This window comes from Danio rerio, chromosome 18, assembly GCF_049306965.1.
Source record: "Danio rerio strain Tuebingen ecotype United States chromosome 18, GRCz12tu, whole genome shotgun sequence".
NCBI lineage: Eukaryota > Metazoa > Chordata > Actinopteri > Cypriniformes > Danionidae > Danio > Danio rerio.
The window spans coordinates 8,570,001-8,595,528 of NC_133193.1; the positions used below are offsets into that span (position 1 = coordinate 8,570,001).

The 25,528-nt window shown below is 36.1% G+C and overlaps 2 protein-coding genes across 2 annotated transcripts in view; both read right to left on the reverse strand.

Annotated features, from left to right (window-relative positions):
* The window catches only part of si:dkey-30c15.12, a 24,663-nt gene extending 116 nt beyond the window's left edge, over positions 1–24,547 (reverse strand). Inside the window, exons 1-15 of the mRNA NM_001365856.1 lie at positions 24,423–24,547; positions 23,110–23,211; positions 22,619–22,759; positions 22,357–22,512; positions 20,302–20,446; positions 19,812–19,978; positions 17,282–17,410; positions 17,004–17,189; positions 14,778–15,022; positions 14,496–14,638; positions 12,108–12,332; positions 11,810–12,025; positions 2,700–2,827; positions 2,486–2,617; positions 1–1,050 (exon numbers count right to left, since the gene is read on the reverse strand). The exon at positions 1–1,050 is cut by the window's left edge and continues 116 nt beyond it. Coding sequence (NP_001352785.1) covers positions 841–1,050; positions 2,486–2,617; positions 2,700–2,827; positions 11,810–12,025; positions 12,108–12,332; positions 14,496–14,638; positions 14,778–15,022; positions 17,004–17,189; positions 17,282–17,410; positions 19,812–19,978; positions 20,302–20,446; positions 22,357–22,512; positions 22,619–22,759; positions 23,110–23,211; positions 24,423–24,467 — 2,370 coding nt within the window. The 5' untranslated portion in view covers positions 24,468–24,547 and the 3' untranslated portion in view covers positions 1–840. The remainder of the gene's footprint in view (positions 1,051–2,485; positions 2,618–2,699; positions 2,828–11,809; positions 12,026–12,107; positions 12,333–14,495; positions 14,639–14,777; positions 15,023–17,003; positions 17,190–17,281; positions 17,411–19,811; positions 19,979–20,301; positions 20,447–22,356; positions 22,513–22,618; positions 22,760–23,109; positions 23,212–24,422) is intronic.
* The window catches only part of LOC101882393 (uncharacterized), a 771,022-nt gene that overhangs the window by 535,516 nt on the left and 209,978 nt on the right, over positions 1–25,528 (reverse strand). The gene's annotated exons all lie outside the window — the stretch shown is intronic.

Here is a 25,528-nt window from a genome sequence, read left to right on the forward strand (position 1 = left end):
GAAATGCAGGGTCAAAGTTCTTGTCCTTAAAGCACACCCAAGTGGGAGAGTCCTGATCTGTGATTTGTCAGGAACTGGTCAAAGGTCTTGCAGTGTCATTATATATTTGTTGTTAGAAATTGTGGTGTTTTCAATGCAATCTTTATAAAGTCTATATTTTTAGAATTAAAATAAAAAACACACTTATGTATATCAAATTTTTATTTATTTATAAGGTCTCAAAATATCAATGTCTAGGAAGCACACAATTCAGTTCTATTAGCAATTCTACTATCAACACTTAACATTTTAAAACAAGTTCCTGTAAATAATACCCTTTAAATATGATAACACACATATTTATTTTACAGGATATTTCATATATTTTATGCATAGTTTAGCACATTAAATAGCACATGGGATATTTGACAAACACATATCAAACAAAAAAAAAAAGGACATAAATACTTAAGTACATACACATTTAATACATAAGTAATGCTATTCTAGCTACTGTGTAAACACATTACTACCAAATCAATTCAATAACTCAAAATTTATCTCAGCATAATATGTATTATTTTTCGGTAAACGCAGTTATGAAAAACAACTTGGAAATTCTCAGTTTCTCTGAATTTACGAGAAAAGGTTACTCGAGTAGATTTTTTTATATACATTTTATTTTATAAAAGGTCAGATAACATTTCTTAAAATAAAAATATTATAATGCTGATGACTTTTTCCCTCCAGTGAATGCAGGCTAAAGACATCATTTCTGCATTTATAGAATGTAAAAATTCCTTACAACTTTTAAAAGCAAAGAACACATTAAAATGCTTTAGAGTGTGATCGCAGCATATTTCACTCATCTTGTCTTTCTGCATACAGATCAGCAAGTCTCCTGAACGGAGGTCCCCAGCTGTGCAGATCCTGGAATTCCAGACCCCCGTCACTGATGGACGACTGTATGGAGCTGAGAGATCCAGCTTTAGAGCCCTCGCCCTCATGAGCAAACACCAGCACAGAGTCAAACGGCGCCACATAGTGCTCATCATCGGCTGTGCACAGATTCTACAGACGCACAGAGACCAGTTTTACACAGGCATTTCATTGTGGATGTGCTCCTGAATGTGATTTGGTTCCTTTTCCATTGTTGCAGTGCCAACAAAATTTAATAGTTTAACAAAAATTGCTCTGAATAAAATATACCAAAAATAAATAATAATAATAAAAATATACACTTTAGTGCAAATAACACTAATATGTAAAAGGTAATTAAGTAAAAGACAATGGCTATATCTGACCACTGGCCATATCTCCGTGAACGCCCGCACTACTTCTGAATGGCAAACGATGGAAATGAATTCTATCTAGGCCAATGATCACATTCTTAGTTACACCACATTAAGAAATAGTAATCACCATCACTGGTTGGTTTTTTGTCCCGCCCCAGCCTCAAACACACATATCCACCCAGAGAAAGAAAGGTCCTATGGTCTGAGAGGGACGCTGCTCACATGAAAACCACTTCAGTGTTCTTAATTAACACATATTTCATTGTCAGTAATGGTAATGGCATTATAACGGGGGAATAAGTAATTTGTTTGATTACTCTTTCCTGAAAAAAACATCCATCACTGATGATGATAACTGATCATAATCAATGGTGTAGTCCTAAAATAAAAAGGTGGTGTAATATTACTCACCCAATCCAAATGTTAAAAGTAGGCAAAAAAACGATGAAAGTCAATGTGTCTTTGATTCATTTGATATACTAAACATCAGTTTCCTGTAGTTATTGACTTCCCCAGAAGAAAAAGCAAATACTATGGAAGTCAATGGTTACAGGTGTCCAGCTTTCTTCACAATATCTTCTTTTGGGTTCAACAGAACAAAAAAGACAAACCGGTTTGAATAACAATTGTTTTTTTTTTTGAGTGAACTATCTATTTTAAAAAGAAATATAATCGCAAAAGTAATCGCAAAAAGTTTTGGGGGGGGATGAATGGAAATATAGGAGGGCTAAAGCGACGACCATGCTGTTTTATAAATTTACTTGAACGTTTCAGCGAGACATCATTCAGCTGATTTGTTGTGATCTTTAAAAAACTCAAGTACTCAAACTCAATACACAAAAATTAGGGAAGTCTAATCACCAAAACAAGCGAGCATACTGAGGGTATGAACCTCAAAAGTCGTAATACCCAAACAGCCTGTGGAAAAAAAGTAGGCATACTGAGTATACATGCGTATAGCAAGGACTACACCACTGATCATAATAAAACAGCAAATCTGTATTTTAATAATGTGACGCAACTGGAGTCATTATGCTAAAACGTCAGAACTGAACAGGAATAAATGTAAATTACATGGAATAAAGTATCTGAAATTAAATTGAGACAACATTTCACAGTTAATCCATTTTTACTGTATTCTGAATCTTATTTTTTTTCAATCTGATCCCAAACTTTTGACCAGATGGTTTACACTCTTACTATGCACAAACCTCATAGATGAAGTTTTCCATGTCTTCATCCTCCTCTGGAAGTTGCCTATAGACGACAGTAGGTAAGACTGTCGGAGCAATATCTCTATAGAAAACCTCTGGTCCGCCACACAACAGCATTATATCAAAGTCCTGTAACATACAGAGCACACAGTAGGAAGTAATGGTAAACTGCTTCATTAAAAAAATATGCTGCAAGTAAGATAATGTGCACCTGGTCTTGTTCGCCACCTCCTTCCTCATTATAACAGATAATATTATCCCGGTCTTCTTCATTCTTGGTGAACTGTTGAAATTTTCTGCCACACCTTCTCTTCAGAAAAAGCAGCAACACTATCAGCACTAAAAAAAAAAAATACAATAAAAAAACTATTCCCAGAAATGCATCAAACACACACATAATGTATATATATATATTTAGAATTATAGGAAATTATTTTTACTTGTTACGTCCCTGATGGTAAGTGTCTAGGAGCGGGAGTAACAGTGAAAAGTTTTAAAAATGTTGGTTGGGGTGAGTGTGGGTCAGTCCCCTGCCTTCACGACAACACACCAAATTCAAGTTAAATAATTTATTAACAAATGTACAATAGTAAAACAAAACTGGGAAGCAAAAATAGACTTCAGGAGGGGGAAAGGCCAAAACAACAAACAAAAGTACACTCTAGCTAGTTAGGGAGTAAAACTGTCTAAACTGACAAAGTAAAATAAATCAACAACAGAAATGTACACTAACTCCCTAACTAAACATAAACAAGAGAAAAAGGGTTTCAGAAATAAAATGGCACCCACCTCCCTACGGCTTCCAAACACAAAGTTAGTTTTCATAAACAGAGCTCAAATGGCTTCAGAGGCTTTAACAACAGATTTTAACTTCAACAAGTTAAACACAACAGCACCAATAGTTTTTCACAATAGATCAACCAGGCAGGAGAGAGACCACACTCTGGAAGCAAGCTTCAATGTGGCTTGCAACTGGCAGGCTTTTAAGCTTGCCGGGCAACGAGTAGCAGGTGCAAGCAATCAACTTCCTCTCCTCCACACTTAGCTAAGAAACAGGTTGCAGGAACGGGGAGAGAGAGAGAGAAAAACCAAAACACAATAATACATTCAAAACACAATGGAATGTAACACCCCCACCCATAAGTTTTCAAGTTAACCAATCTTGAAAAAAAAAAAAAACTATACAAACCAAATTCTCATTTTTCTTTTCCTTTCTACTCTACAGCATGGGAAATTCTCGAAAGGGCATCAGCTACGACATTTTCAGAACCTTTACGGTACTGGATAGTCAAGTTAAATTCCTGAATAATAAGGGACCACCTCATTAGACGCTGATTTGAATTTCTCATTCTGTGCAAAAAGACAAGGGGATTGTGGTCTGTATACACAGTGACACAACTACTACCTCCAAGGTACACTTCAAAGTGTTGCAAAGCCAACACCAGGGCTAAGGCCTCCTTCTCAATCGTACTGTACTTTTGCTGGGCACTGGTAAATTTTTTTGAAAAGAAAGATACTGGATGTTCTACACCATTAACATCTTGCAGTAACACAGCTCCAGCACCTGAGGAACTGGCATCTACTTGCAGTAGGAATGGAAGGTCAAAACAAGGGGCAGAGAGTACAGGTGCACTACTTAAGAGGTCTTTGGCGGCTTTAAAGGCAGAGTCACATTCAGGGGACCATACAAACTTTCGGGCAGTGCTGAGCAAGTCTGTTAAAGGGGTTACTATGGTAGCAAAGTTTTGACAGAAGCTCCTATAGTAACCCACCATTCCAAGGAAACGTCTCAGCTCTCTTTTGTTGCAGGGAATGGGAAACTTCAAAATAGCTTCAACTTTCGCCTCAACAGGCTTCACTTGACCCTGACCTACCTTTTTACCTAGGTAAGTTACTACTGCTTTGGCAAACTCACACTTCTTAAGGTTAAGTGTTAGAGAAGCCCTAGTCAGTTGTTTGAAGACTTCATCAAGAATACTCAGATGTTCTTCCCAACTGTGAGTGTAAACCACTACATCATCTAGGTAAGCTTCACAGTTAGGGATTCCTGACAACACTTTTTGCATTAACCTTTGGAAGGTTGCAGGAGCATTGCGCATCCCGAAGGCCATTACAGAGTACTGCAGCAGGTTATCAGGGGTCACAAAGGCTGAAATCTCAGATGCACGGTGACTTAGTGGCACTTGATAATATCCTTTTAGAAGATCAAGTTTTGTAATGAAATGGGCACTACCTATTCTGTCCACACAATCTTCCATTCCGGGCAAAGGAAAGGAATCAGGCTTGGTCACACTATTTACTTTGCGGTAGTCAGTGCAGAAACGGAAGGTTGAATCTTGCTTGGGCACTAACAAACATGGGGAGCTCCAAGGGCTCTGGCTTGGTGTGGCAAGACCATGTTGGAGGAGATATTCAACTTCCTGCTTCATTATCTCTCGCTTATGAGGATTTACACGGTAAGGGTGTTGTTTGATGGGAGGAGAGTTTCCTACATCCATGTCATGTGTGATCATAGAGGTTCTGCCAGGGACATCAGAGAAAAGCATGGGATATTTATTAAACAATTGGGCAAGAGATTGCTTCTGATCTTCAGGCAAGTATGCAAGGTAGTTATCAAGCTGACTTAATATCGTAGAATTTTGAAAGTGTGCAGGTATCACTTCATCTTCATCAGAACCATCCACAATAGAACTGAGAACAACAGTCTTCACCTCAACAGGTCGGGCTGCCTCAACTTCATTGGCTGCTGAATCTTGTGTCTTATTTTCACTCACATAAGACTTTAACATATTTATGTGACAAACTCTGCTTTTTCTTCTGCGGTCAGGAGTAGAAATTACATAATTTGTCTCACTCAACTTCTTTTCAATGCAATAGGGGCCAGCGAATCTAGCATGGAGTGCAGAGGATGGAACAGGGAGTAGAACAAGCACTTGATCACCAGGCTGAAAACTGCGTTTAACTGATTTCTTATCAAATCTTGACTTCATCTTCAACTGGACACACACAATATGGGCCTTAGCAATGTCACAGGCACTATGCAGTCGTTCACGGAAGTTACTGACATAGTCCAACAGGTTGACGGCAGATGTTTCTTTAGACAGCAGTTGTTCCTGGAGGAGTTTTAGGGGTCCACGAACAGTGTGGCCAAAAACAAGTTCAGATGGGCTGAATCCTAATGATTCTTGGACCGTTTCTCGGACAGCAAACAATAGCAAAGGCAGACCTTCCACCCAGTCTTTTCCAGTACTCACACAAAATGTCCGGAGCATGGTCTTGAGAGTCTGATGGAACCGTTCTAGCGCCCCCTGCGATTCTGGGTGGTAGGCGCTTGACATCTGATGAGACACTCCCAACTCCTTTAAAACCTGTGCAAACAGCTTTGATGTAAAGTTAGAACCTTGATCAGTTTGGATGACCTTTGGAAGGCCAAATGTGGAGCAGAATTTGATAATCTCTTTGACTATTACACTAGCTTGCAGAGATCGCAGTGGAAACGCTTCTGGAAATCTTGTAGCAGCACACATTAAAGTTAGTATGTACTGATGACCAGATTTTGATTTTGGAAGGGGCCCAACACAGTCCAAGATCAAGCGTTCAAATGGTTCATTTATAACTGGTATAGGTTGAAGAGGGGCAGTGGGAACAGTCTGATTAGGCTTACCAGAGAGTTGACAGTCATGGCAAGCTCTGCAATAACTCACAACACTGTTTTTCAATCCAGGCCAGAAGAAGTATTTCAAGATTCTCTTGTAAGTCTTAGTGATACCAAGGTGACCAGCCAAAGGATGCTCATGCGCCAGCTTTAGGACCTGGGGACGGTAAGCAGAAGGTAACACAACTTGATGTACAGCTAACACATCTCCATTTACTTGTGGTTTCCATCGTCGCATGAGTATACCATCCTCCCAGTAGTAAGTAACTGGACCACTCAGATTTTTAACTTTTTCAAAGCTGACAGAAGCATCCAGAGACAACAATAGGGAAGGATCAGCTTTCTGAGCAGCAGCAAGGTCCTCCTTTCCAACTTTTAAAAGAGTTGCAGCTGAATCAGAATCACTCCTTTCACAAGGGGAAGAAATCTCAGGGTTAATGAAGAGTGTACACTCAGACATGCCAGACACAGGATTCATAAAGGAGTCACTGAGGTTCACAACATCGTCCAACTTTCGAGATTGTGCTCTAGTAACAGCACAGGCAGGAAAAACAGCAGGGAAATGAGCAGCAACAACATCTGGCTGTACAGTCACCTCAGGGTTATCCAACACAATAGGACAAGGAAAAACTTTACCTCCAGCCAGGTCATTTCCAAGGATGATGCTTACGCCCTCCACCGGCAGTTCACTCCGTACTGCAATTTGAGCTTGGCCTGTGACCAGATCTGATTTTAAAAAGACAGTATGCAAGGGTACTTTAATACAGCTCAGTTCTATTCCTCTGACTAGTACATCTGTGCCAGTGTATGTTTTGTCAGAGAAAGGTAACACTCCAGCTAAAATGAAAGACTGAGCAGCTCCCGTATCCCTCAGGATGGATACTGTTTGGCCTGGTGAGTCAGCTGAAAGAGACACAGAGCCAGTTATCAGGAAAGGTTTATATCCAGAATCCTGGAGTGGTTGAAATGAGGGGTCAGATACAGAACCAGCTTGAGCAAAAGCTACACTCTTTGACTTTGTAGAAGCAGACTTCTGTTTCCATGCTTTACAGTCAGATATTATGTGACTAGAATCTAGGCAGTAAAAACAAACACGCTTTCGGCTTGAATTATCCAGCATGGGTTTTACTTTCTCTGACTTCTCAGATGAAAGAACGGGTGAGATTGCCTTTACCTGTTCATTTGCAAAACCTCGATGCCTGAATTGACGAGTACTTGAAAATACTGACCTATGGGTTAATGCAAACTCATCTGCTAATACTGCAGCTTCAGAGAGGGAATTTATCTTTTGCTCATTTAGGTGTATCACAATGTTCTCAGGAAGACAATTTTTAAACTCTTCAAGCAAGATGAGTTCCTGCAGTTGATCGAGAGAGTTAACCTTACTGGCCAGACACCATTTCTCAAAAAGGGTTCTCTTTTCCCGTGCAAACTCAACAAAGGTATGTTTGGCTGTTTTCGTTGTACCTCGAAAGCGCTGGCGATATGCTTCAGGCACAAGTTCATATGCACGTAAAACAGCAGCTTTTACAACATCATAATCCAAGGACTGATCTATTGGAAGTGCAGCACATACTTCCTGAGCTTTACCCACAAAGTTACACTGGAGTAGTAAACCCCACATGTCCTTGGGCCAACCAAGTTTTTCAGCAATCCGCTCAAATGCAGTGAAATATGCATCTACCTCTGCTTCTCGAAAGGGGGGTACTAATTTAATATACTTTGCCACATCAAAGTTAACCCGAGCATCATTGGGAGAGCCAAAATTAACAGTACTACTCTGTGCAGGAACAGCAGTCAGGGGTGAGGAAGGTCTGGAACTTGGAGCTGACACAGGCTTGTTTAAATTAACAGTGCTACTCTGTGCAGGAAGAGCAGTCAGAGGTGAGGAAGGTCTTGAACTTGGAGCTGACACAGGCTTATAGCGTAGAGCTTCTGCCTCAAGTGACAAAGTCTTCAGCTTAATGTCTCTATCAGCTTGTACTTCAATCACACGAAGATGAACAAGTTCAGTTTCATGCTCTTGTTGTTTAATGGCTAACTCAAGCTCCTTTAGCTTTATCTCCAATAAAGGATCCATAATTGGCTCAATACCAATAGGAACAGCGTCAACATTAGTTTCAGCTATTTCAACTAATTCCTGCTCCTCTAGCCCATCAGTTTTTGACTCAACTGGTAGGATACCAGAATTAACCAACTCAGTATATAGCTCATCTTTTAAAACTGCTTTAGTAACATCCCTAGACACAGAGATTTTAAAGAACTCAGCAATTAACAGCAAATCCTTCTTACGACAACGATTGAAAACTTCTACAGTGGGAGCAAGACTAAACTCAATCAAATCAAACTCCATTTTACAAAGTACAACCTATCTGCCCCTTTCCAAAAAAAAGAAAACAGCCACAACTACAATTAGACTAAGAAAAATCACTAATAAGTTACAAAACTTCCCCAAAATTCAAATTGTAGAATACAAAATTCTCAAAGTCAAATTTGAAAAGGTAACGTTTAACTTTGTTCAAATCCAATGGACGAGCCCCCAATTTTCACTGTTACGTCCCTGATGGTAAGTGTCTAGGAGCGGGAGTAACAGTGAAAAGTTTTAAAAATGTTGGTTGGGGTGAGTGTGGGTCAGTCCCCTGCCTTCACGACAACACACCAAATTCAAGTTAAATAATTTATTAACAAATGTACAATAGTAAAACAAAACTGGGAAGCAAAAATAGACTTCAGGAGGGGGAAAGGCCAAAACAACAAACAAAAGTACACTCTAGCTAGTTAGGGAGTAAAACTGTCTAAACTGACAAAGTAAAATAAATCAACAACAGAAATGTACACTAACTCCCTAACTAAACATAAACAAGAGAAAAAGGGTTTCAGAAATAAAATGGCACCCACCTCCCTACGGCTTCCAAACACAAAGTTAGTTTTCATAAACAGAGCTCAAATGGCTTCAGAGGCTTTAACAACAGATTTTAACTTCAACAAGTTAAACACAACAGCACCAATAGTTTTTCACAATAGATCAACCAGGCAGGAGAGAGACCACACTCTGGAAGCAAGCTTCAATGTGGCTTGCAACTGGCAGGCTTTTAAGCTTGCCGGGCAACGAGTAGCAGGTGCAAGCAATCAACTTCCTCTCCTCCACACTTAGCTAAGAAACAGGTTGCAGGAACGGGGAGAGAGAGAGAGAAAAACCAAAACACAATAATACATTCAAAACACAATGGAATGTAACATACTGAATTTCTAAAATTGTGCTCAGAAGTTAATATATTTAAATGATTTTATTTATAAATACTTTTATTTGACTAGGCAGCATCAAAATATTCCAAAGCCACTGAAAAATTTTACATTTTCTATTAATTCTGTAAAAAAATTGTTTACTCTTGTGTCACATAATCCTTTAGAAATAATGTTTCATCTGAAAGACAACATATATGGTAACATTATATTGAGACATCTGTTTATATTTTCCAAAACGACTACCCACAGAGTTATGGGATCAGAAAAATATCTATCTGTCAACATATTTTAGATTTTAAATGAGGGAAACAAACATGCGTTATGGATGTGACCAAACAAAATATGACATAATTCTATGAATTAAACTGCACTACCCAAAATAAACATTGCTAATCAAAATGATAATAGTTGGCTGTCTATAAAACAAACATGAATGATTTCATTTCATTTTACATTTATAAGGGGAAAATCTTTGTTATGGATGTGACCACTTTGCTATAGATAAGACCTATGTGAAATTGCCACTTGTGTGATTTTGATAAATCAAATATAACAGTTTGAAACAAAAACTTAGAAAGGGTTTTGCTCGATTCGACCCTACACGCGACCTTAATTCTGCTTTTCTACGATTCAGCCAATTATATTTTCAAGGTCAGGAGAGAAGCATAAAAGCAGTTGCACGAGTCTTCACATTGTTTTATATGTGTTGCTCAGCAACATAGACACCTCCAAATGGTGTTAAAAGTGTGACATACTGTATTTATGTCACATAACCAGCGATCGCTCTCCAGAGATCGCTGGTTCTCACACAAACACTATGGACTACTCTTCCGCCTTCCTCTGGACTACATAGACAAACATGCTTTCCGGTCACACTCACATCTGATCACTCATCAAGATTGATTACACTCTCACCAGCTGAACCTTGTCAGAGACTGATACACACCCTTCATAAGCCACTCATTCACCCATCCAGGTGGCCGAGTCTTGTTAACTATAAGTGACATTACAACGCGTTTCTCCCTGTCTTGTTTATCCGTGTTTAGCCTTGTATTCCCTGTTATCCTGTTTAGCCGCCTGCCTTACGACCTGTTGCCTGTTATACTGACTACGATTCTGGACTGCCTGAAAATACCTGTTTGCACCTGTTTGTTCATTGCTTGCCTGACGCTGAATAAACCTGCATTGTGGATCTTACCTCGAGTTGTTTCTGTCACTCCCCCCGTCGTTACAATTTATAAGGTATAATTCACCTAAAAATGTAATTTCTCTCTTAATGTAATGACGTATTCGCAGCCATGAAGTCACACATGAGCTGACGCACTGTTACTGTTACCGTGCATGCCAGCCAATGACGGCTACTTTAGTGAACAGAACCTGCATAGGCTGTGAATAATAGGTAATAAAGTTGTAATGCTCAGATTGTTACACAGAACAGAAAGTATGATTTGCATGTGTTTTTATGGTCACACTTTACAATAAGGTTCATTAGTTAATGTTAATTAATGCATTTACTAACATGAACAAACAATGAACAATCCATTTACTACATGATTTATTCATGTTGATAAACGTTAGTTAATGAAAATGCAGTTGTTCATTGTTAATTCATGTTAACTCACGGTGCATTAACTAATGTTAACAAGCATGGACTTGGATGTTAATAATGCATTAGTAAATGTTCAATCATGATTAATAAATGCTGTACATGTGTTGTTTATGATTACTTAATGTTAGTAAATGCATTAACTAATGAACCTTATTGTAAAGTGTTACCGTTTTTATTTCTAAAAGGCCCGGCAGGCATGACCAAAACCACACTCGGCAGTAAAAGTGAAACCAAAAGCACGCACATCACTTAAATGATCATATCGCATTTTAGAGTTATAATTACGGCAAGAATTTGATGTTTTTTTCTTCTACAGTGAACACAAGTGTTGTGAATGAAAATAAATGTTTATGGGATCAATATAAGTACTCTACCCTATACTATGTTAAATAAAATGCAAGAGGGAATCTGATAACAAATGTACCATTTTACCAGTGGAAAAAAGGTCTAATAATGTTGTCAATGACAAATGGCAAGCATATGTCTCAAACATAGTAATTAAACTTTATGGATAGTAGCATTCTGATGTCATCACTTTACTGTGCATTAATGAGCAGGACATATTTAAAGTCTGTTCAAGTTCACCTTTCCAAGTCTATACAAAATAAGCATTTTAACCATTTAGCCTGCTCATATTAACCTGTATTTTACATCTACAGAATCAAGAGAAAATCGTGTTCTTGATTTCAAGCAAAAAAAAAAAAGATTCTCATTTTAGCCAGAATAGTGCAGCCCTAGTAATTACAATTTCAGGTTAATAAATATATAATTAGCATTATTTAAATTGGAATCTTTAGGTTTTTTTGATTACCTAGAAGGCAAAAGACAGCTACAAACACGAAGATGAGTGGAGTGCTGATACTAGCAGCATATCGAGGGCTGGAGCAGGTACCATCGTCTCCTTTACAGTCACACACATTCACTATGAGGGAACTGTCCTGAAATAACAGCTTAGAGTCGGACAGACGCAACCACAGGCTGTGTTCACCAACAGCCAGGGGTCTGAGTGAACTCAACAACACACTGCCTGACAAACAAGAGGAGAGGAAGAGATTAATAGCAGTTCTAGAACAGAACAATACTGCTAATGCTAGCTGAACTAGTCTTACTGTTGGAGTCGCTGGAGATCGTCCAGTTGCTTTTAAACTCTTCATGGAGCTCTGTGGTAAACGGTGGGCCGTTTTCTGGCTCATCTGCATCTGTGATGGTCAGACGGACAGGTTTTGGCTCTGTTGAACACATCTGGACTTTGTGCTGCTCCAAAACAGGAGGGTTGTCATTAACATCCAACAGCTTAATCATGAATGTGCCTGTGCCTGTGGCCGGTTCATCATCTACAGGGAAAAAAACCCTATTTATTAATATTAAAAAGACTTTGATTTAACAAAAATAATCAGAACAGGGATATTTGTTGGCTATTAAGCACCACTGTGCTGTTCAAGAGTTTCTTTTTTTTCTGTAGAACTCAGCTAGGTTGTCAATTTTAAGGAAAATTATATGAGCCTTTTTTATCTGTAGATCCATCCAAAGATGGTCATTCAAAATCTTTATTGCATCTTTACCATGTTAATTACACATTCAAGTCCCCCCAAAAGGCTGGTCGTCTATGATAGACAAATGTTCAAGATGACAGGACAATGTAGAAGATCTTAATTGGTTCAAAACGCAGTTCGACGAATACAGTGCGATCTCTGGCATACGGTCTTTCAAGAATTTGGACTTGAAAAGCCCACTCTGCAGTTATTATTATTATTATTTACAAATAAATAATAATAATATATAATATATATAATAATAATAATAATAATAAAAGAGATATTTGTTGTCTATTAAAGTGTTATTTGTAGTCTGTAGGCTATTTTTTAGTAGATGTCAGCTAGATTGTCCATTTTACGGCAAACAATGATCATTTTTATCCGTGGAAACAAAAGATGGTCACTCCAAATCGTTATTGCATCTTTTCCAACACATTCAAGCCCAAATAGGCTGGTCATCTATAAAAGACAGATGCACAAGATGACAGAACCATGTAGAGCAGGGATCACCAAACTTGTTCCTGGAGGTCCAGTGTCCTGCAGATTTTAGCTCCAACCCTAATCAAACATACCTGAACCAGCTAATCAAGGTCTTACTAGGTATACTTGAAACACCCGGGCAGGTTTGGTTTAAAACACCGTTTTAAACGTTTAAAACACCAACATTGGTTTAAAACACCGTTCAGCAAATACAGTGCGGACTGTATTGGCATACAGTCTCTTAAGAATTTGGACTTGAAAAGCCCACTCTACAGTAATCAAAGCTTTCAGCAATTGAATGAATAATAATTTCAAAATAACACTAAACAAAAGACTAAACTTTCCTGAGGGTATTGGAGAAATAATGAAATAGCATGCCCAGGTTCCTGATGTAAACCTTATTGAAAATGTCTGTCAAATTCAGATTGAAGTTGACAAATTTATTGGGGGACATTGCTTAAAAATTTTAGTGATGAAGAACACGTTATTTCAGAAAAAGACAAGTTTATTATTTGCTTTCTGAGTTTAATAATCACTATAAGAGTTAGAACTGCAGATTCTGAGCAAACTGCTTTAAATAGTGGAACAAAAACTTGACTTTTGCACAGATTTTTGCCATTATTTACAATTTGGATAAGTCAAAGCAGCTGAAAAAGTTTTTAAAAATTTAAAAATAAAAAGTTTTATTCTGCAGGGATTCTCAACCTTTTTCACTTCAGGGCCAACTTTTTTTCTTCTTTTAAATGTTTGTATAAAATGCTCATTTAAACTTAAATCCTTAAACCCTAAAACTTTTGAAACGCATCAATCTGATGGCGGCTGGGTTTGCAGCTGGATATTATTGGGAGATCGCTGACAGGAACAGTGAACAGCTCCGCCAGAGCACGTCTGAAGCTCATACAGTATGCAAGTTTATTTAACATTCTATGGCAGAAACACCATTGAGCCTCGCTAGATCCTCCTGTATGGTCACACGTCGGTTATAAAACACTCACAGGACATTAATTTGGATAAATATGTGGATAAATTAAATAGTTCCCACAAAAATACACAAAGAGAGACTTTCACTTTTCACTTGATTTACGTGTACTGGTTGCAGACGCGATCATGGGGCTGTTTTGCGCCGAGTTTGAAGTAATTAATTAGATAACTTTGATCATTTTAATATAGCATATTAATAATGAAATCCAAAACTGATAGTATAATATTGAGAGTTAATTTTAAACTATTTCTCGGCCCACCTGCAGGATCGCTGAGGATTTGTTAGCTTCAAAATGTGATTTTATTAAGCTGGAGAATATCAGATTCAGAAAGGTTTAATATTTGTTTACGTACAAAACCATGACAGGAGGCATGTTTCTGTGCTTTTGCCGTGTCATTTAGTTGCACTATGCCCAGTGTTTTAAAATCTGTTTAAATTTCATAAGTGCCAGTCCATCCATAAATCTTTAAGCATCTACTGTAGATATTTACTCAAATTACCATCATCGAATGCGAGTACTAAGACCTTGTACTGCCCATCTCTTATGAACTTAGCTTCTCTGTCCAGCGAACTGCTGATTGTGATGTGTCCAGTGTCTTCTGTGATCTCCAGCCAGTTTGCAATGTCTCCTCTCAGCTTATACCTGACATTAGAACATATTTAAACATGAAAGATTATACAATAACACATGACTTAAAGTGGTTCTTACAATATTAGTAAGCTTTTGCTTGGAGGTTTACTTAGTAGCACTTTTTAAATACCAAACTGTATGCATGTAACACCTTATTTTCTGTGCTCTATCAGTGTCTGGGTCAGTGGCTGTATATTTGGAGATCATGCTGCCCACAGATTGGTCTTCATAAATTATGATCTGTTTCTCTGGAAGATCAAAAACTGGAGGTTCATTTACATCCAGGACTGTGATGGTGACGGTAGCAGTGGAGGTGCGGAAAGGAAGCGCAAAAGGAGCCTCGTTCTCTACCATTATCAGCAGAGAGAAACTGTTGGCCTGTTCAAAGTCCAGAGCCTGAAATGTATAAACAAACTGAATTTTTATTATCGGAAAAAATTATATTACATACAGTTGAAGTCAGAATTATTAGCCCTCCTGAATAATTAGCCCCCCTGTATTTTTCCCCCAATTTCTGATTAACTGAGAGAAGATTTTTTTCGATTTCTAATTATAATAGTTTTAATAACTCATTTCTAATAACTGATTTCTTTCATCTTTGCCATGATGACAGTAAATAATATTTTAATAGATGTTTTTTAAGATATTAGTGTTCAGGTTAAAGTTACATTTAAAGGCTTAACTAGGTTAATTAGGCAAGTCATTGTATAACTACGGTTTGTTCTGTAGACATTCGAAAGAAATATTACTTAAGGGGCTAATAATGTTGACATTTAAAAAATGTAAAACTGCTTTTATTCTAGCCGAAATAAAACAAATAAGACTTTCTCCAGAAGAAAACTGATTTTCAGACATACCGTGAAAATTTCCTTTCTTTGTTTAATATCACTTGAGAAATATTTGAAAATGAATAAATATTGCACAGGAGAGCTATGAATTAAAAATAATTGTTGAGTTTCTTATGTTCACCAAGGCTATATCTATTTGATTTACAATAAAATAGTAAGGGAAATGCATATTTCGAATATCATTACAGTTCACAGTAAAGCTTTTCATTTTTTTAATGTATTTTATTTTTTAATTTGACAGTATTTGTGTAAATCTCTTGTACTAGTTATATCAGGGTTTCTGCAGGTTGCTTCAAGTCAAATTAAAGACTTTTTAAGACCCTTTCAAGACCAATACAAGTGAAATTTAAGACTTATACAGGGCTAAACACTAAGGATTTTAAGTGTTGATGGTCCGGTTACTTCTGTTAATAGTATTTGTATTAATGGAAGATCAAGTAAAGGGATGTGTTGCTTTAGTTTTTCTTCCCTGATTAAGGAATTTAATTTGGAGAATTTGCTGTAAAAATGTCTAACAGCTGTTGTGAGTTTGCAATAAAAACTTAAATATAAACAAAAATGTTTTAAAATTGATTATTGGTGATTGGGTGTCAGTCCGATAGGGTAGTTTTACTTAATTATAGGAACAATAAAACTGGTATAAAATTATTTAAGACCTACAGTACTATATTTCAGTGAATTTAACTTTGTTTTTGAAATTCAAGACATTTTAAGACTTTAAGACCCCGCAGACACACAGTTATATACACCTTAGATTATATTCATATATAGCCATTTACCCACTGTATACTGTCAGACAGATTTCGGCTGTGTTTAGATTAAAGGCCATGAAGTGCTTTGAAATCTTCAATTTTATTCGATGTTCGATGTAATCTCAACCGAAAAGCGAAGAGAGCGTGGGACATAGAGAAGCTTCTCCCCTTTTCTATAGACAGCCGACAGCATTTTGATTTTATCACAGCTCTGCCAGTGAGAGCATTGCTCTCAAATGCATCACAATAAAAGCAAATGAGAATTATTTTGATGGGGGCGGGGCTTGCCAGATACTAGAGAGCATTTGATTGGTTATGATTTGATGACACTACAAGCTTTACATGTTTATATCAGTTTTATATCTTCTAAAAACTAATTTTATCAATGTTTTGGAGTGCACTAGCTTATAAATATCTTAAAAACTTACAATACTGATACCAAAAAATATATATTTTAATTTCATGGGACCTTTAATAATTTTTTCTTTTATATATATACATTATATATATATATATATATATATATATATATATATATATATATATATATATATATATATATATATATATATATATATACACACACACATATATATATATATATATATATATATATATATATATATATATATATATATATATATACATACATATATATATATGTCTGATCTCTGATCTTGAACATTTACATATTGCAATTAACCTTTCAAGTATTTTTTTGAAAGGGGGCATATAACGTATTTTTGAATATGTTATATGAGTGAACTGTATACACACTTTTAATGTAGTGATGATGCCGTCCATCCCATTGTGGTCAGTACTGATGTTGAAGAACCCTCTATCATTGCCTTGGATGATGGTAAACTTCGACAGGGCGTTAACAGTAAGAGGCTCATCTTTATCAGTGACGGTGAGCCTGGCAACAACTTCTCCAGCTTTATTTTCCTTCACTGTTTCAGCATACTGTCAAAACACACGCCAACAGATGTTATACTAGCTACTCAGCACCAGAAGTGTTTGGAAATTTAAGCTTAAAATCAAAAGAATGAAGTCACATATTCTTGGCTGAACAGCGGTCGATGATCATTGCTATCAGTGATTTTGATGGCAACCATGCAGGTGGATGAAAGACCGTGACCATCCATATCTGCTGCTTCAACAGCCAGGTTATATACAGCATCAGTCTGTTGCAAACAAGAAAGACATGTTCTGATGATGGCTAGGAAACAATCATGAAATAGACAAACATTATTCAAACATTTGGGGTTATTATACAAAACAACATCTAATAAAAGTAACAAAAATTGTAGAAAATAGTCACACATTTTTAAAATGCTGTGAGCTTTTCAGAAAAACAGTTCATGGAGCATGTTTAATATTTGTAAAATAGGAAATAGAAAAAAAAAGTCAACATTATTAACCATGTTTCTTAATATTATTATTATTATTAATATTAATGTAAGCACCCCCTCTTCTCAACCCCACCTCACCACACATTAACGGACAACCCCAAACTGAGTGTGCCTTACACAGGTGAGTGCGCTTGACAAACTACCCGTAGAAAAACTTTTCTCTCTCTCTCTAAAAAAGAAAAGACTAGCACTTATTCTAGCACCTAATTCTCTAATCACTAACATTTCCTTTGTATAATAAGCACTTGTGTGTAGTGCCTCTTCTTGTTGAATCACTAAATGCCTACACAATTGTAAGTCACTTTGGACAAAAGTGTCTGCTATATGACTAAATGTAATAATTACTGATCCAACGAGCATTTCTACATTTATAAATACTTGTTATAGCATATTTATATTTTTATTTGAATATTTTTCCCATATTATTTTAAACTTGAGATGTTTAGTATTATTATGAGCTCCTATAAATGTGAGCAATTTTTATATTTAGCTTATTATATTTAATAATTATACTGAATACAGTCTCGCAGGAGAGTTTGAATGGCTCTATTTTATGTTTTTTCTAATAGTATTCACCTTCAGAAATTGAATCACAATGCAAAAAATGTTTTCTTACTTTGCTTTGTCTCATTTTTAGACCAAATATCAAAATATTCTTAGAGCAAGTTAAAAAAATATTGTTTTGCTTTCACCTTTACAAGAAATAAGTCAAAGTTAATCAAAATTATGTCTTTAAAACAAGCAAAATTATCTGCCAGTGGGGTAAGTACATTTTTAAAATTCTATATGGACTAGAAACATGATAAAATGATTGTTTTATTTGGCATAAATCATATAAATTCTGTATAAATACAGTAATAAATACAGTACTGTATAAATACAATCTTGTGAAACTGTATTTATATCGCAATATTTAAATCGCAGAAAAATTAAATATCGCAATATCAAATTACTCCAATAATGTGCAGCCCAAAACTGGAAAAACTGGTAGAAGGCAACAGATGAAAATTAGCCCTTGTGGCAAACTCTGGCTTGTTTTTACTTTTGATTAACGAGCATTGTCCCTGTTAAATAAATAAAAAAATATATATTAATAATTGAATACAAATCTGTAGCTCCTGGTCAACTATAATTCAGACTCAACATTGCATGTCTTGCGATGCAACTATTGGGGCTGAGCGATTAATCAAAATCAAATCGCAATCATGATTTGAAACGTTGCGATTAGCTTAAATCGCAAAAGGCTGCGATATGAAATATATGTTATTTATCTACCCCCACCTAGAGCAAATGCGTGCAGCGTGAAAATCTTACTAGCCAATTGAGTGAGGAAACCTTTGTTCTGTCCAATAAGAATTGCACGACCAAACTATCTGGAAAGCTCACAATAAAACAAAGAAACAGGAGAGCGCGAACAAGTGGGATGATGGCGTCTGCAGCTTCAGAAGCATTAATAGACGAATTTATATGAAGAAAGAAAAACAGCATGTCGGTAAAATGGGAATATTCTGGTTGCAAAGTCACAGACACAGAATAAAAACAGATAATTTGTAAGAGTTGTCACAGAATTGTTGCCACAACACGAGGAAACACAACAACCAGCACCTAAAAAAGCACCACATGCAGCTATATGAGGAGTGTCTTGCTAAAGTCAACTAAAAGTCAACTAAAAGTATTGCCAGTGACAATCTAGTAGTAAGCAAAGTACAATTTCAGAGTTGTTAGAAGCAGTTACGCCATATGAAAAAAACACAACGAAGGCACCAGGAAATAACTAACGCCGTAACTCACTACTGTGTGCTCCAGAGAAAAAGTAGTGTTTAATTTCTGATTATTTAGAAACAAATTTGAATAAAAGTTGGAGTTATTTATTATCTTTTCAGTTTTTTTTTTACACTCCCTGCATTTTTGCAGTAAGAAGCTACGATACAGAACATTGAGCTGAAGCTTGACTACAAAATTAAACCGCAATTCAAATCGAAATCGCAATATCTGTCAAAAAATAAATAAATAAAAAATAATAAAAACATGTGATATCTATGCTGAAATGATATATTGTGCAGCCCAAAGTTTTTGTATTTCGGACACGTATAGATGCAAATTTCCATACTTAATTTTTTTTTTCTTTATCAAATTTCTCACCACATGTGCAAACTCATGAACGTTTAAGTACCTCTCTATCCAGAATACCCATCAATGCCAGACTGATGACTCCAGTGGTTTGGTCAATGTGAAACACTCCACTGTTGGGCTCCTGTTTCAGCAGTTTGTAACGCACAATGCTGTTTGAAGATGTGGGGTCGTCCAAATCCTCTGCCGTCACTTGCATAACAGGTGTATCTGTATGGGACAGCATTGAAAGCAGTATTTTTGCCCCTAAGAGGGTGTTTTTCCCAACCCTGTTCCTGAAGGCACCCCAACATTACACATTCCTAACCTCTTCCTAATCAAACACACCTGAATCAACTCAGATTAAGTTCAAAACAGAACATTAAAAGTGACTCGAAAACCTGAAATGAATGGGTCAGATAAGGGAGACATCCAAAATATGTACTGTTGGTGTGCCTCCAGGAACAGAGTTGGGAAACACTGTTTTAACAAACTAATGATTAGCTAATGTTAGACATTTCAAAGATGGGCATATTAATATCCTTACTACTTACTTGGTTTTGCTCTTTCTAGGACTTCTCCTGTATAAGGATTTTGGGTACAGCGGGGTTTGTTGTCATTTTGGTCCAGAACTTTTATGACGAGTTGAACAGGCTTTTCAGTGTAGTCTCTATTGTTTGATGTGGCATGAACTGTGAGCTGCTCCAGTGAACAAAGACACACATTATACACAATATTTAACATTCATTAATCTTAATTTCTATAGTGCTTTAACAATGTAGATCAGGGGTCTCAAACTGCCGGTCCGCGGGCCACTTACAGCCCACCCTCCTTCTCCCTCCGGCCCACAATGAGACCCCTAATGTACATAGTGTCAAAGCAGCTTAACATACACTGAACGAAAAGACTTGTAGCTGTAGTAAGATCTCATAAATTTATTATCGTAATTTTTAAATTATAATATTAAAATGTCAAAGATAACTAGAATGTTAAGTGAATATTTAATATTTACTTAATGTAATAAATGAAATGAGTATAAAGAGTTAAATAATATTTATTTATTTGTAATATTTGAATATTTTCTGTATACGCCACAGCCAAATCACCCTGCAGCCCAAGACCGGTTACTCACTGAAGCTAAGCAGGGCTGAGCCTGGTCAGTACCTGGATGAAAGACCACATGGGAAAACTAGGTTGCTGTTGGAAGTGGTGTTATAGAGGCCAGCAGGGGGTGCTCAACCTGCGGTCTGTGTAAGTCCTAATGCCCCAGTATAGTGAAGGGGACACTATACTGTCAGTGGGTGGTGTCTTTCGGATGAGACGTTAAACCGAGGTCCTGACTCTTTGTGGTCATTTAAAATCCCATGGCACTTCTCTTAAAGAGTAGGGGTGTAACCCTGGTATCCTGGCCAATTTCCCTCTCGGCCCTTAACCATCATGGCCTCCCAATCATCACCATCCACTAAATTGGCCTATCACTGTCTCTCCACTCCACCAATAGCTGGTGTGTGGTGAGCGCACTGGCGCCGTTGTCCTGTGGCTGCCGTCGCATCATCCAAGTAGATGCTGCACACTGGTGGTGGTGTGGAGAGACTCCCCTCAAGATTGTAAAGCGCTTTGGGTGTGTGGCCATACACAATAAATGTGCTATATAAATACACATTACATTAGATTCTAGTCGTTGCAAAACTAGTAATATTAAGCACATTTTAATAATGGATATATAGTAAATGATGCATAGTTTCCAGCATGCTTGGCATTGGACTGAACTGAGAAAAATAGTTAGAAAAATGAAATTTTAAATTTGCACACAATTTGCTTAAAATAAAGTGAAATAATGCATTCAAGTCAGTGGACATGTGTGTCTTAATTAAACTAAGTTACGTCAAATGAATTAATTTGTAACTAATAAAATTTATTTATATTGATAAAAGCGATGTTCCTTCTGCTAAAACAAAAACTTGACATTAATAATTAATTAAAATAAATATACACTACCTGACAAAAGTCTTGTCGCCTATCCAAAGTTTTATGAACACCCCCATTCTGAATGGAACCCCAAACCATGATTTTTCCTTTACCAAACTTGACTGATTTCTGTAAGAATCCTGGGTGACTGGGTCCATGTGGGTTCCAGTAGGTCTTCTGAAGTATTTGTGATAATTGGGATGCAGTTTCACAGATGATTCCTGTGGAAAATCGACCTTCTGCCACTTTTCCAAATGATCAATTAGAAGTCAAGTTACTATTTGTTGCTCTTACAACTCGACAACAAGACTTTTGTCAGGTAGTGTAGCATCAAAACTAATGTTAATAAATTAACTTTTACTTAATTTATGAGTGTTAGGGTAAACGTTAAGTAATTTTAACATGGTATTGACAAGTTAATTGTACTTGAAATTTGTTTGTGCAAATTGTTACTTTTTAAAATTGTTAATTTTTAAAGTAAATATTAAGAGTTATTTTTTCAGTGTATATTAAATTCAACAATGTAGTTCTGAATTAAAACTGCTTCAGTCCAATTTTCACAGTTAAAGAAATCACAACCTATGTAATTGTATCATGGAATGTTTGATATCCAGGCACTTTAAACACCACAGGTCACTCACAGTGTATTCTTCAGTTTCCTCTCTGTCCACGGCTTTGGTGACCCACAATATGCCTGAAGATTTGCCCACTTTGAAAAGATTGATGGGAGGCTCATTGGCTCCAGTGCCTGTGATTTCATAAATCATAGTCATGGAATCAGCAGCGGTGGATTTCATCTGTGGAGCAAAAATATACAAGCAAAGATTAGACTGAGCAAAGAAGACAGTGATGAGCACATAAAAAACAGGATTCAAAGAAATAGGACATAGAAAACAGATACACCTTCACTACTTGCTTTGGGAATGGGCCTTTGTCATTCTCTACTATGCTGACATGGGGAATCAACCAGTCTCTCTTTCTTCTTATGCTGTTGAATGGCTTGGAAAAGACCTTTATTAGGAAATCATCTGGAGTTATGCTATTCTGAATGGCAAAATGTAAAACGAATAAGCAAATAAGTAAAGCTTTCAGAGATTAACCACAAATTCATTTAAAATTCAATAACAAAAACATAACAAATTCAATTTTCAAATCCAAAATACACCAGTTGGACTTTATTTTATAGCAACATTAAACATGTTTGTAGTAAATGAGTACTAAAATTTAAGAAGTCACAGATGGTTGAATGTAACTGCAGAATTAGGTTTAGGATCATTTGTTTGCATGATACATCCATTCAAACATATGAATGTACAAAAGTCCATTTTCAATTAAATGTCCAGCACTTCACTGGGGACATGTTTAAATATAACATATTAATGGAATTCATACACCTGCCAAATGTTGCTGCTGTTTCTCTGGTAAGCCATGAAGTTTTCCTGTTGATTGGCTGCTAAATACTCTGGTACGATCTCTCCATGGGTTGTCAACATAACCTAATAAAAAGACAAAGCAAACATCCTTTTATATCTCATTTATCAGAAGAACTGCATAATGAATGAAGTTGGATGTGATCAGTTTGAACATAATGTAATCAACTGTTTATAAATCACAAATACTCAACCATTCACAGCAGTAATTAAAGGGAATTAGGCATAGACATGGTCAAGATAATCTCATGAAGTACAAAGTAGAAATCAGAAAAGGAAAGACAAGTGATTTAGACCATATATATATATATATATATATATATATATATATATATATATATATATATATATATATATATATTTATATATATATATATATATTTGTTCCTGTGGTTAACCCACCTATACTTTTACCTTTGATGAGAACAAACTAGTTCGTCCATTTTCTTCTGAAAAGCTGCTACTAATATATATATATATATATATATATATATATATATATATATATATATATATATATATATATATATATATATATATATCCAATTAACTAAATTACTAAACAAGTTGAGTGTACTTGTTAACCAGGGGTACCACGAGACCTCAATTTGCCTACGATAGCAACTCAAACAACCACTTGTTACAACCAGAAAGAGCATCCCTGAATGCAAATGTTAAAACTTGAAGCAGAAGAGCTACAGCAGCAGAAAACACCACAGTCATTCCTGTCAGGTCAGTGAACTAAGGCTACAACATGAGATTTAAAAGTGTCACTAGTGTGACGAGCCTTAAATTCAGCTGTGAGATTCATATGGCAAGGTCACAATTTGTTGTAAGCGACATGTTTAGGTTAGTGGCGTAATAGTGTGGGTTATTTTTTCTTGGCACTTTGAGACCCTTGGTACCAACTGAGCATTGCTTTAACTCAACATCTAGCAAGTCAAATCCTGGTACTAGGTCTACAACTGCAGTAATTTATAGTAAATAGACTTAAACCATACTAAAAAGTGTATTATTTTGTGTGTGTGTATATATATATATATATATATATATATATATATATATATATATATATATATATATATATATATATATATAAATAATTTACAACTCTTTGTTAATGAATGCAGAATGGTATTAACCATAGTGAACTGACAATCTGTAATAAAGTAGTAAACCCATTTTTACTATAGTAAATTGTGTTGTATTGTAGAATATGTCATTACAGGTACGAGGATAAAACTGAAAATACAAGAAATACATGAAATATCACTTACCAGACAGATAACACATATGAAACACCCATGAGCATCTCCTTCCATGCTGTAACTGAGAAATATAATGCATGCAAAATTACAGTTTTCTCTGTGTATCTCTTCCTAGTTGCCAGCAGCTGCTGCACTGTAAGGTCTGATGTGTGGTTTGTGTGCATTTGCATGTTTATGGGTAGGTGTTCAAAGTGAAATGTCAATGGACAATGAGCTTGGTGACAGACATGATGCATACTTTAAAATATAATATCGTATGTATAGGAGCAATCTTTCAATGACAGCTTAAACAAACTATGTTTGTGCTACAAGTTAATATTAATTATTTAGAAAATATATCACATATATTATAATATAACAAAATGTAGACTGTCTGCAGTGCTTCCACCCTTAGGGCAAGCACATAGACAAAGGTGCTGCTATGTCATGGAAATATGAGCATTTTTCCCCCTTTGCTTTTAGAGAGGCGGTATGTTTTAAATAGATTGATTAGTTTGCCAGGAACTTTACAAAGCTGTTCCTTAATTCATATGCAACAATGCATATATTATCCAGAACTGCCTGCATCGCATCTGGTGAGTTTGCGGATCACGATGGGTTGGTTTGTTCACTTTTAAATAATTACTAATAAGTCATTTTGCACACGAGTAATCCTAAATGTCCTAAAGTCTTTGAAGTAAATCTTTTCAAAGCAATAAAATCCATAATACTTCACCATGGCTTCTTTTTTTTTGCAAACTATCTTATAATTTATGACAGAACTTGGAACCAATGCAACAGCAGATCAGAAGACAAGTGGATCCCACTTTATATTAAGTGGCCCTAACTAATATATACTTACATAGGAATGAATAGTTTGTTACAATGTACTTATTGTGTAAATACGTGTATTTACTGTGTACTTATGCTTTATTAAATACATGTATGTAATTACATCTGTAATTACTTTTGTAATTACATTTGTAAATACACCGTTGACCATCCCTTACACCTTAACCTACCCTTAAACCTACCCATGCCACCAAACCTGTTCATAACCCAACCTCTATCCCAACTCAAAAGCACCACAAGTGTTCTCAAATACATTATAAACACAGTAAGTACATTGTATTTAT